This window comes from Sapajus apella, unplaced genomic scaffold (assembly GCF_009761245.1).
Source record: "Sapajus apella isolate SASKATOON/1434 unplaced genomic scaffold, GSC_monkey_1.0 scaffold16, whole genome shotgun sequence".
Classification (NCBI taxonomy): domain Eukaryota; kingdom Metazoa; phylum Chordata; class Mammalia; order Primates; family Cebidae; genus Sapajus; species Sapajus apella.
In genome coordinates, this window is record NW_022436956.1 from 27,293,045 (window position 1) to 27,306,725 (window position 13,681).

At 40.4% G+C, this 13,681-nt stretch overlaps 1 protein-coding gene across 2 annotated transcripts; it reads left to right on the forward strand.

Annotated features, from left to right (window-relative positions):
• The first annotated feature begins 1,526 nt into the window (after positions 1-1,526).
• Positions 1,527-12,850, forward strand: SLN (sarcolipin). 2 transcript variants are annotated; one of them, XM_032285689.1, is made up of 2 exons: positions 1,527-1,606; positions 12,221-12,850. In XM_032285689.1, exon 2 carries the CDS (start codon positions 12,295-12,297, stop codon positions 12,388-12,390), a length of 96 nt encoding a protein of 31 aa, XP_032141580.1. In that variant the 5' UTR covers positions 1,527-1,606; positions 12,221-12,294; the 3' UTR covers positions 12,391-12,850. The 2 variants fall into 2 exon arrangements, with proteins under 2 accessions (XP_032141580.1, XP_032141579.1); XM_032285688.1 differs by lacking the exon at positions 1,527-1,606 and adding an exon at positions 7,998-8,138.
• Positions 12,851-13,681: the final 831 nt, after the last annotated feature.

Genomic DNA, 13,681 nt, shown 5'->3' on the forward strand with positions numbered 1-13,681 from the left:
GTTTCACTCTTGTTGACCAGGCTGGAGTGCAATGGTGTGATCTCAGCTCACTGCAACCTTTGCCTCCCAGGTTCAAACAATTCTCCTGCCTCAGCCTCCTAAGTAGCTGGAATTATAGGTATCTACCCCAACACCCAGCTAATTTTTTGTATTTTTAGTAGAGATGAGGTTTCATCGTGTTGGCCAGGCTGCTCTCGAGCTCCTGATCTCAGGTGATCCACCTGCCTTGGCCTCCCAAAATGTTGGGATTACAGGCGTGAGCTAGTGTACTTGGCCCTGGCCTTTTTTTTTTTTTTTTTTTTTTTCCTAAGAGACAGGGTTTTGCTATGTTGCTGAGGCTGGCCTCTTACTCCTGGGCTCAGGACACCCTCCTGCCTCAGCCTTCACAATAGCTGGGATTACAGGCACATACCATCATATCTGACTTGACTGGAGTTTTTTTTGTACAAGAGTTATACCCCGTGATGACACAGATATAGTTGGTGGTCTGAGGGTGTGTATATTTGGTTTTCTGTTCTACACTAACAAATGGGGTAAGAACCAATGACATGCAATCTACATAGGGTAGGCCTGAACCACTTCTCCAAGATAAGCTGCCCAAATTCCGAGAATACTAGCCCCTGGCAACTCCACATTCTCTCTCACTGTAAAAGTGTAAAAGGTTAGGTTACTCCCCACCCTGTCGAACATGTATCTGATTGCCGTCTGAGACCGCACTTCCCTAATCCAAAAGGAAACCTATCCTGGAGCTTGCATCCAGCTAATCTTCTTCCACATTGCTGCAAACAGGGAGTTCAGTTTTCTCATTACTCACACAGAGAGCAGAGACAGATTTTCATGATTCTTCAGGACTCTGTTCTCTCTGCTGTAACAGCCAAAAGCTAAAGCCAAATGAACTTGTTCACAGAGAACAAGTGATTTTATCTGATCCTTCTTATTCTTGCTGTAACTGCAATTGTGTTATTCTGACGGATTCCCAAAAGAGATTCAGTGAAAATACCCTTGATCAAATTCACAAAGGAACAGCATGTTTCAAGTGGGCATGTCTGGCTAGAATCTTCCTGCACGTTCAGTAACAGCACATCAAAAGACTCCTGAATTCTTATTTCCCGTCCAAAAAGTAACAAAGTCAGTCTGAAATCTGGAAGTGTTCTGAGAGCAGATGGTATTAGCCCAGTAGTAAACATATTTTTGGCTACTTCTTTTTTCCCCTACCCTGTAACTACGTTTAATGTGCTGAGAGAAAACCATTTGTTTACAGAATCTTATTATAGAGCAGAAATATACTTGTTCCAGAGAAGAGGAGTTTAAATGGTTCCAAGTCAAATGATGCTAACAGGTGTCACCTGACCAATCCAGGACTTAAAATGGGTTATTATAAATAGGAGTAACACATATTTTTTTGGCTCTTTATCCCACCTATTATGCAAGACTGCATACTGTTATAATGTTCCTCCTGATTATTTCCAGCAACTTCGGGGGTGGCTCACGTGTGCTCATGAACACCTACCGTCACCTATCATATACGGCCTGTCATTTTCTTGCTCCTGGCTCTTCTCTGCTGCTGTCTGCTGCTGAGGCCTACAGAAATTAGTATAAATGGCAGGTGAGTAATTATTGGATAGTCTTGCTGCTTCTGCCAGGTCCGTGACATTTCTATTGAAGGAGATTACGTCGCTGGTTCCGTGGATATGCTGAGGTCTGCGAGATGACACTTGCAGGGAGAATCTCTCTCTCCCTTTCAGTGTTACACGCTGTTGTGGTCAATTGTTCAAGAGCAAAGAGTTATGGAGCTTTTGCCCATAGCCCTCTCCCCTACCAGGCCATGCTCTAGGGAAGCAGAACGGGGAGAATGCGAGTATGGCGGCTATGAGAATGCACCTCTCAGAACTGACTGCATCGTAGTGGAGGTGGGCCCAGCTGCTGTGCTCTGAAATCACAATCACGTTTACATGGAGACCAGCTTCCCACAGGCTGCTCCCAGTCCATGACTGAGCATGAGAGGAACACGAAGGCTGACTTATCCCTGGGAGACACGGGACACCTGTAACAGGAGACTTTGACTTGAGGTTTCCTGATGGCCTTTCAGACTTTGCCCGGCACTGCAGTCTAAGATGCTGCTGCCTTGTCTTCCTGTCTCCTTTCCCTCTCTCCTCTTGGGGTCAGACCTGGGATTGCTGTTTGATGACTATCTCAGTTTCCCCAGTCCCTCCTTTTTTGTCTCAGTCATTTCCCCTATGTTTTTCTTTTTTAAAAAATTTTTATTATGTTTTACTTTTATTATTATTTTTTTAAATTATGCTTTAAGTTCTGGGATACATGTGCAGAATGTGCAGATTTGTTACATAGGAACACACGTGCCATGGTGGTTTGCTGCGGCCACCAACCTGCCATCTACCTTAGGTATTTCTCTTAATGCTATCCCTCCCCTAGTACCACACCCCACAACAGGCCCCGGTGTGTGATGTTCCCCTCCCTGTGTCCATGTTCTTTTGCACATTTAGTGTCATCTTGGCATCTGCTTCTCATGGGACTGAACTAACACAGGGAATATGTATTCCCTGCTAGGAAAGCATAGTCTGTTCTCCCTGTTGCTGACCCTTGTGTATCTTTTTTTTCTTTTTTTTTTTTTTTTTTTTTTGAGGCGGAGTCTTGCTCTGTTCACCCAGGCTGGAGTGCAGTGGCACCACCTTGGCTCACTGCAATCTCTGCCTCCTGGGTTCGAGAATTTCTCCTGCCTCAGCTGCCCAAGTAGTTGGGACTACAGGTGTGTACCACCACGCCTGGCTGATTTTTTTGTTTTGTTTTGTATTTTTAGTAGAGGTGGGATTTCACCACATTGACCAGGCTGGTCTGGAACCCCTGACCTTAGACGATCTGCCTGCCTTGGCCTCACGAAGTTCTGGGATTACAGGTGTGAGCCACCACACCTGGCCCCATGTGTGATTCATTTCTTGATTTTTGATTCATTTCCCTTCACAGGAGTTTCTCTCCTGGGAGGCTCTGAGGTCCACGTATGAACAGCTTTGATGCTGACCTTGACTTCCCCACTAATGTCTGCCATGCTTAGACACACCTGGATGTCAGCAGGGATGTGAAGTGTTGGAGCCTCAACCTGGCTCCTTGCTATGCAATTTGGAGCATCTACTCTGCTTCTTCACTGGTTCAGGGCACAGCTAAACAAACAAACAAAACATACAAGCAATTGTGCCTTTGAATTTCAAATTTAGTTACTGAGACAAAAATCACACATGTCACAAATGGATAATGACACAGGTAATAATCATTTATAGTTTCAACAACCACCTTGGCCTCTCAAAGTGCTGGGATTACAGGCATGAGCCACTGTGCCTGGCTGCCTCTTTTTAATTTTTAAAATTATATTGTAAATTGACAATTGGTGGTTGTATATATTCATAGGGTACCAAATGTGGAATAATTAAATCAAGCTAATTAACATATCCATTACATCAAAAACCATTTTTCATGGTGAGAACATTTGAATTTACTGCTAGGGATTTTGAAATGTACAATACACCATTATTAACTATACTCACCATCTTGTGCAATAGGCCTAAAATATATTTATTCTTCCTGAGACCTTGTATCACCATCATCTCCCCATTCACGCCATTCCCCAGCCTCTGTAACCACCATTCTACTCTCTGCTTCTAAGAGTTTGATTGTTTCAGATTCCACATATAAGTAAGAACATGCAGTATTTATTGTGTCTGGCTTATTTCCCTTAGCATCATGTTCTCCAATATTTTCCTTCTTTATTAAGGCTGAATAGTGAGTATTCCATTGTGTATATAGATGACATTTTCTTTACCCATTCATCTGTTGATGGACACTTAGGTTGATTCCATCACTGGGCTACTGTGAATAATGTATACTTTTCTCAACCTTCTCCTTTTGGGGCCGGTAGCCCTGCTCTGTGTCATTATTACTTCCTGTGTGACTAAAAAAATGCTGTGTATGTAGTAGCGTTCACTTGATACCAGTTGAACAACTGCAGAAGGAACGGCAAAGGAAGACTTGGCCTTCTGCTGTACATCCCCTCTGCTCTGTAGTGACAGCACCTGGGCAGCATCTGAGGGACACACAGATGGCAGGAGAGAGAGAGAGAGTCAAGGAGGGAGGCCAAGCTTGCTTCAACTCCATGCACTCCATTCACCGCCTAGGCTAAAGTCAGTCCTTACATCAGTGCATGTTTCACAGGATTTTTACACGAAGTGACACTCAGCCCATTCTCCTTTGGTCATAAATGAAAAGAGAAGCTTTGTAATTGTCCAAGAGAAAGGACTTCCTCCTTGTCATTTGTTTATTTACTTTTAATTATTAAGATGGAAAAAAACCCCACACAACTAGCATGGTTTAACTTATGGCCAGGCAGGCTCCGTGCTTGTTTTTACACACATCGGTGTAGCATCAAATCTTAGTGATGGAAAGGAACAAGTTGGTTTTACATACATTATCAATTGGATCTTGACCACAAATCTTTGAGGGTTATTAGTATTCCTATATTACAGATGGGGACACCGAGGCCCAGAAAGGATAGATAATTTTCTTAATGTTACTCAGTAAGTGGAAAATTCAGAAGATGAACACAGGCTTTTGTCACTTCAGGGTCCGTGTGCTTTCCACTTTCCCGCAGATGGCTTGGGCTAAAGTGTTTGAATTAGCAGTATTGTGTACACTTGCCAGTGGCCACTTCAGCTTCTTCATGACTTTTGCTTGGGCTTTTTCTGTGGCCAGAAGGGCAGGGCTTGTATGATGATTGTGGCAATAGTGACATGGAGAAAATGTCAAGAAGTAGTGTTTTCTTTTCTCTCTGGGCATGCACTCACTCAGGTGTCTGGGAAACTGAGGAGAATAGCAGAAAGCTGCTGCTGTTTTTCTCCCAGCTCCATGACCAGCTGGACGTGAAGACGGCAAAGTGAGAAGGCCACATAATGATCATGCTGGTTACTGCGATGTGCTAAGAGCTTATCACCTTCATCAAGGCCTTGGTGACTTCTCCCATCATGTTGCAGACTTGTTGAATTCTAGGACTGACATAGGTCTTCACTTTTCAGTTCTCAGAGCAAAAAGGTTGGTGGAAATGGGGAGTACACAAAACAAGCTAGTTTAGTACCTGGTTAGGCACAAGAGCTCAGCGCTGATTCTCAAAGGATGTCATTTTTACACCTGAGAATGTATATGGTGATGGGGGTAGGGAGATTCAATGCCAGTGCCAATGTGAATGTTGTTTTCTTAACATTTTTGGGCATTGGCTAAGTTGTAGATTCATAGGCAGAGAAATAATGTCAAAGATTATTTAGGATATCTTCCTGCCAATGGGTAGAGAAGTATCTTGAAAGAAAGTTGATATGAAATGAATGGTGCTAAGTCATGGGAATTGCTCTCAGGAACTAAAGTATTAGCAGAATTAAGTAATGTTAATTACAAAGGATGAATTTACTTTGGTACTGATGTCTGAAATCTTGTCATTCTCAACTTCTTAAATGAGAAACAATAATGTTGATTTTTTAAAAATAATGTTGATTGTATTTTTATTTTGGCTCCTTGCAGGAAACAGTTTTTTGTTTTGTTTTGTTTTGTTTTGTTTTTAGCAGACCTACAGATCCTGAGGGTTAAATCTTCCCTTATGCCTTTGAAGAGTTGTCGGGTGATTTGGGGCAGCTTGCATGCATTTCTGGAGAGGGTAAGGCTAAACTAGTGACAATTAAATTCCAAGTGACATCACAGAAGAAACCACTAATTTTCTGAAGCTTCTGAAGTCTGGGAATTTGTCAAGGCACTGGGCACAGTAGTCCTTGGTACAGCATTAGACATGCTTAAATGAGGCAAACTGGACTGACCCATCGATTCGGTCAAATAAGAAGTAGACTTTTTCTTCTAAGTTACTTTGAAATTGACCAATTCAACCAAATGACAGCATTGGAGAGCTGTTTTGGTGATATGTTAACATTTCCCTATTGTATTTTAAATATTATAGAGCTAATTCATATTCTGAAAAGTACAAAATAAGTGCTTACCCCATAAACCTAATATGACACATGATATACTATAAATAATTTGATTCCAAATGAATTAAGAAAGATAAAAGTTTTTCAAGTATCAGATTTCTTTACCAAAAATATCCTGGGAATTTGAGACTGTGCCTCTGCAGCCTCAAACATGAATAAAAAGTAATGTAGGCTGGGCTCGGTGGCTCACACCTGTAATTCCAGCATTTTGGGAGGCTGAGGCAGGTGCATCACCTGAAGTCAGGAGTTTGAGACCAACCTGGACAACATGGTGAAGCTCTGTCTGTACTGAAAATACAAAAATTAGCCAGGCGTAGAGGTGCATACCTGTAATCCCAGCTACTCCAGAAGCTGAGGCAGGCGAATCGCTTGAACTCGGGTGGTGGTGGTTGCAGTGAGCCGAGATCATGCCACTGCACTCCAGCCTGGGTGACAAGAGCGAAACTCTGTCTCAAACAAACAAAAAAAAAGTAATGTCATTTTTTTTCCTTTGGGTGGTGAGATTAAATGTAATTTAAACATTTTAAGTACTTTAATATATTTTCACGTCCTACAATAAATATACAACTTTTTAATTCAACAAAAAAATAATTTTAAGTGGTTACAAAAAGGGACAGGTGTGGCTTGGTAACTAGGAAAACATTCCCAGCCTGGGAAACAATCCGGTGAGAGCTTGGAGGCAGAAGACAGAACTCTGACTACATTCAGGGGCTTTGCCAGATGGCAACAGATTTACTGCCAATGTTCGATTGCACTATAATTATTATACACTGTCACTTCAGCAAGCTCTCTTTTCACAAGACAAGTGGCGACACAATGTTGTATTAAGACTACCCATCGCCGAGCTTATGTTAAAATGAGGAAACGAAATGGAAAGTATTCTTTTGCTAATGTCTCTGGGATATGAGGAATGGAGGGAAAGGTTTGACTATACGCACAACTATATAGAGAACATTAATTGTTTATGCCTTCTGGGAATGCATTATTTTGATTGACCCTAATTGGGAATTCAGAGGGGGGATTTCCTCTATTATCTGTAAAGAAAGGATTTGCTGAGCAAACACAATTGCTAGGGTCATGTTTAAAGTACTTAACTGATCTGCTTTCAAGTCTAATTAAACACTTCAGGGGCTCTACTTACCTCCAAACATGTGCTGTGTTGGTTACAAACTCATCTTAGTCTAATTTTAGTCAGTGTTTATATTAGAAAATTATATAATACTTTTCTTTCAGGTATATTCTATAATTCATATTTTTTGCTAATTTTACCCAGTTTTCCTTCCACCCTCAATCTATCCAAATAACTGAGTTGAACTGTGTGAGTTTACTGCTCTATTAATTTATTGACAGATTTATATAAACCATGACTTCCTCTGCTGTTTTGGATGAGACTGGAGATTCACATGTAAACTTGCAATGCACAGCTTAGCTGGAAAGTTATGTGGAGCAGGTGACTGAGGGGATAGCTTTCACTGCTTGGCTTAAAGTCAGTTTTGAAAGAGCTAAAGATGCCTATTGAATTCTGGAGTGTGTGTGTGTGTGTGTGTGTGTGTGTGTGTGTGTATGGGTGTGCATGTATGTGGGTAGAAGGCAAAAAACTCTTTACATTTCAAATAACTAAAGGTATGGTTGGTAAAATGAAGTCACATTTTTACATCTCACATGCCTTTGAGGGAGAGCAGTAAATGCAGCATCCATCGGTTAAAATTAGTCTATCACTCTTGGTTTATGATGTTTTAAAGACTTGAAAGATATTCATGAAGATGTAAAAGATACACTTAAAACCCACATCAATTGCACTAAAAGTCAGCTGGAAATAGAAGGGCTTTAAATCCCGGTGGTGGCAAATTGGCAGCCAAAGGAGCAGTCTTAGTCAACATATTTCCATGTCCCCCTGAACACAAATAGCCTTGAACCTTCGGAGGGTGTTCCTTTGAGATGTTTCATCAGTGACATCACAGTGATTGCCAGTTCCCTGGGACTACTTTAGGTGCTGCCTAGAGTCCAGGAGTCCAGATAACCTGGGAGAGGAGAAGCAGTTGGAGCTCAAGTTGGAGACAGCGAGGAGAAACCTGCCATAGCCAGGGTGTCTTTGATCCTCTTCAGGTAACTGCAGGATTTTTATGCTTAGCATACTGTGTGTGTGTGTGTGTGTGTGTGTGTGTGTATATGTGTGTGTGTGTGTGTGTCTGTGTGTGTGTGTGTGTCTGTGTGTGTGTGTGTGTCTATGTGTGTGTGTATGTGTACAAGCTGCAAATGAGAAAGTCAGAGGAATGTTTACATTTCTTAATGAAATAGGCAATGCCCCTTGTACACAGTATGCCTTAAGGTATAAAGTGAATACTATTGATTTCTGTTTTCCTTTTTTTTCTCCTAAGGTTATGCATTTTCTCCCTTCCTAGTAAAAAAATTTTTTTTGTATTATAGAAGAAGGTCTTCTATCTTCTCTAAGTCTCCATTCAAAGAAAGCCAATGTCAAACTTCCTGTACAATTTATTCAGGGCTTTTTTGGGTTTTAGTTCATCCATTTTCACTGGATCATATGGCATGACCTTGACTTCAGAGAAGGTTTAAAATGAAACCCAAAGTATCTTTGTGGGTTAACAGCAGAAAAATAGAACGTGGCTGATCTGAATTTCTGCCTAACTTTGGTTCATTCTTCCTAAAGTGTATAAATGCGTGTGAAAGGAATGTTCACACCGCACCTTACAGTTAGCATATGTGTTGATTGAATTGAATTCACTAGAAATTCTCACCTTAACTCTTTGCATTTTATTCATCTAAAATCACATAAAACAACAGATATTTAAGGTCACCACTAAAGTGCAAAACATAGTAAGAGGTAAATCGCAAGAAAGAAGTGTGATAGGCAGCTTACTAATTCAGAGATAACTGAAAAAAAATGTAAAGAATGCATAAACATATACAGTTAAAACAATAACTAAAAGGCAACATTTGTATAATTATCATCCAGGTCAAGAAACAGATCATTGGCAGCACCCAGAAGCCCATTCCTGATCAATCCCCGTTCTGCCCTTCTGCCCCAAGATGCTGAGATCATCTTGCTCCTGTTTTTCTTTACAGTTATACCATCTATACCGGCATTCCTAAACAATATGATTAACCTCTGTATTTTTGACTTTATATAAATGGAGTAATAGTCTATGGTTTCTTTTGTAAATTATTTTACCCAACAATCATATTTGCGAGATCTACCCATCTTGGGTATAGCTATAGTTCACATGTTTTCTTTGCTTTATAAAATTCAAATGTATGAATAAACCACAGTCTATCATCCATTCTGCTGTTGATAAACATTTGAATTGTTTCCAGTTTGGAGTTACTGTGATAATATTGCTTTGAGCCTCTCTGTTTATGTATCCTGGCACACAGGTCCTTGTGTGTCTTAGGGGAGAAGTGAAATGCTAGGTATTAGAGAATGAACATTTTCAACATTAATTCTAAGAAAGCCAAATTGTTTTCCAAAGTGGTGGAAAATGCATACTAACTTTGTTTAGCCAGGTCAGTTCATTGCAGTGATAATTCATTTGTGTCATAACTCCTGGGAAGTGGCCACAATTCTGGTAACTAGTGCCAGTCTGCCAATTCTAGATTTGCCTCTAACTTGCTATCTGTCATTACACAAACAACTTAATCTCCTCTTTCTAAAAGTCGGTTTCTCAGCTATAATCTTGAGAAAGATAAAAACTGCAGTAACACTTGCCTGAGTTGTGAAGGTAACACGAACAGAGCTATGGAACAGCTTTCAATAGCATTTGTCTCATTGTCTGAGTATATCCTATTGGACCTGGATGTACTCAGAAAAACTCCTGTTGGACTGTCCATGATTCCCTTGACTTAACAGCTTAATTTAATAAGCAGATTTGGTGGGACCGTTGTTTTGCCCTCCTTGAATTGGTTTTGATCATTATAAGCCAGGCTTCATATTTTCTGCATATCTCTGCATTTCCTGAGAACTTATCCAAATAAGTGGACATTTAGACTAGGATTTTATTTCATTGATAAGTTTATAAGAAACAGTCTGTCTTCATTTCTCATGCCTTTGCTTCCAGGCATCTTGGCAAGACTCATTACCTTTCTGTTCTCCTCTGCTCTTTTGTACATTCTCATAAATTATTTTTCCTTAATCCATTCATTTTCTTCTGTTTACTTTCTTATCCAAGCAAGTCTTTGAAAAGATTTGCTATTTTTTCCCCTTTTTTTTTCTTGTAGAGACAGGGTCTTGCTATGTTATTCAGGCTGGTCTTGAACTCCTGGGCTCAAGTGATCCTCCTACCTCAGTCTCCCAAAGTGCTGGTATTAGAGGCATGCACCACCATGCCTAGCCACTTGTAAAGGTTTTCATTGGCAATTTACTATTTCCTTCATGCTTAGGTCCAAAAGATGGATAAGAATTAAAAGGGAGATGAAACATAAATCTGTCATCACTTGGCTATATTTTAAACCAAGACTCAACAGTCTACTGATTGGCACCATCTGATTTGAACTTGTATTTTTAATTATTTTTTTTTGGGACAGGATCTCATTATGTTACCTAGGCTGGTCTTAAACTCCTGGGCTCAAGGAATCCTCCCTCCTCAGCTTCCCAAGTAGCTGAGACTACAGGTGCTCACTGCCATGCCTGGCTGAACCTGTATGTTACGCCAATTATACAATATGAAAAAATTATTTGGTTGGTATTTATGCAATTAATAATTTGGTCCATTGATAATATAATCAATACAGTAATTACAATTAATAATTCAGTAATGTTAGATAGTTAAAAATACCACTTAGACCAAAAGCTTGCTAACAACCCTTGCAGCCTCTTGAACTCACACCTTTAGCAAAAACCAAAACACCTTTTCTCCCTAAACTTTCACTCTACAGTAGACTTTTGTCCTAATGTCTAAAATATAGATATCTAATGATCTAAAATGTAGAAATCTTTAATTTCATTTAGACCGCATAAATAATATGCCAGTTTACACTATCTCGCTGAAGACAATAATTTGATGACTACATTGCACATGTTCTCAATGTATGATTTCCTGTATGAACAATCTGTACATACTCTGAAGATACCATCCCTGCTCTTTGAAATGTTTACAATCTAGGCACATCCTGGACCTGACTAAAAATAGCTGGCACAAGCCCTTGTTGAAATAGAAGTACCCATGAAGTTAACACTTGCTCTTTGGGCTGAATGCCTGTTATGTGAGGGGCTTTTGGTTGATCCCAGTAGGCTATGTGCCCAATGCAGGACTTGTCAGAGGCCATGCAGCTGTCTGCTTTCAGCAGAGTTGGATGAAGACCTACAGCAGCCTGAGGCCCAAAGGATTATGGCATCCCACTTACCTATATAATTCAAAGGAAGAACAATACTAAACCATAAAATTTTTCTGTTTTGGTACCTCTGCTTGATACTCTTAAGGAAAGTGTACACATGCATATGCACAGACAGAAACACACACATATAGAAGTTGGAGAAAAAAATGTAATATTTTGCATTTTATGAAAAGCAGCAATACAATCATCACAGGAAATAAATCAGGGCAAAAATGATGGTCTTTATGACACCAGGGAGATAAATCGGGCCCTCTGTATTCATTAGGGCTCTTCAGAGAAACATAGCTAATAGAATGTGTTGTGTTGGGGGTGGGGGTTTTCTGTTTTTAAGGAATTGGCTTGTATAATTGCAGAGATTGGGAAGTCCAAAATCTGTTGGGTGGACTGGTAGGCTGGAGACTCAGGGAAGTCTCCAGTCCAAAGCAAGTCAGGTGGTTACATGTCCCAGATCAAGGTGTTGGCATGGTTGGTTTCTTTTGAGTCCTTTCTTGGGCTTGTACCTGCCCATCTTCTCCTTGCATTTTCACATGGTCTTCCCCTCTGTGTTTGTCTGTGTCCTAATCTCTCCTGATAAAGACACTAGTCATATTGGATTAGCACCCACCCTAATGACCTCATTTTTAAATTATTTCCCTCTTAAAAGATCCTATCTCTAAACACAGTTGCATTCTGAGATACTGGGGGTTAGAGCTTTGACACATAGATTTTTGGGGGACACGATTTCGCCTATTACACTCTCCTTTTCCACAACAATTCTGTTTCCTTTGGGGAAAGAACGAACATTGTCATACAGGAATGCTCATTAACCTCCTTGTGTTTTCTTTGTTATGTTTTGTTAGGAGGTGAGAACAAGCCAGAGGTCCTTGGTGTGCCTCAGAAATCTGCCTGAAGTTCTCACCAAGCCACCGTGAGAATGGAGCTAAACACCCGCGAGCTGTTTCTCAACTTCACTATTGTCTTGATTACGGTTATTCTTATGTGGCTCCTCGTGAGGTCCTATCAATACTGAGAGGCCATGCCTTGGTCCTGGGATTGACTGAGCTGCTCCAGAGCTGCCTGCTTGATTCCCAGAGACCCCACTGCTGTCATAGTCATGGGATGCCATTCTCCAACCAAGGGCACCTGTGACCTGCACTCACAATATCTGCTATGCCCTAGTGCTAGGATTGATTATGTTTTCTCTAAAGATGCTGCTCCCAAGGGCTGCCAAGTGTTTGCCAGTGAACGTTAGATTTATTCCCCAACTCTTAACTGAAAATGTGTTAGACAAGCCACAAAGTTAAAATTAAACTGGATTCATGAGAATATAGGATTGTTACAAGCCTCTGATCTGTCTCACCACACATCACTTCAACCCACACGGCCGGCAACCAAATTCTAATTCAACCTGCCAGAAGGAATGTTAGAGGAAGTCTTCGTCAGCCCTTATAGCTATCATGTGAATAAAGTTAAGTCAACTTCAAAAACAACTTCCAGTATTTATTTTAGCTTCCATGTGTGATAGAGCATTTGACCCTTGGCTGTGATTGGAGTGACAAGTGCTACTGTATTTCTAGCATTTGAGGTAAGCCAAGATGCTCCAACTGCTGAAGATTTGAAACTAAGTCAACACACTGTGTCATATTTCAAGTAATTCCATTGGTTCAGTGCTCCTCAAACTTTTCCCCTAAACTAGTTTCAAGGGCAGAGGGAGAATAAATCCATTCTACTAGGGGGTCTGAAGCATAGCCTGAATTGCCTGCTGAAAGTGCAAAATTTCTTTGAAGTCTTGTGTTTTATCTTTAGACTTCATGAGAAATGTATTTTCTACCCTACAATATCTTCATGTTTGTTTTCATATAAATATTTAAAATTATTTACACTAAGTAATGCAAGAACATGAGTCATATCCCTAAGAGTCTCATATTCTATTTTGGTTATTGTTATTACACAAGTGGAGCTAGTCTTTAATAAACTACAGTTATAAAAGAAGGAAAGTAGAAAATGCAGATTTATATATGTTTGTAAAAGACAAATAAAATAGACTTTTCTTAAACATGTTGCCAGAACACCCCATGTTAGACAGACCAAATCTGCTATCTCTGCCGACGCTGAGGTAACCATGGAGAAGGGGAATGCTGTTAAAACCCATCTTACATAGCTGCCTCCATGAAGTCATTTCTTGCCAAGAATTTGACCTGTCATTGAGGCATTGCCTACATTGCAGTATAGTTCGTAACCTTACCTTCAAAGAAAGTCAATTATCCCAGCGGTGATTTTTCAAAATACGGAGGCTGGGTTCTTCTTAGATCAATTAAATA

What these genes read in the sequence shown, in the direction of transcription:
- SLN (XM_032285689.1), top strand. Translation starts at nt 12,295, where the DNA reads ATGGAGCTAAACACCCGCGAGCTGTTTCTCAACTTCACTATTGTCTTG.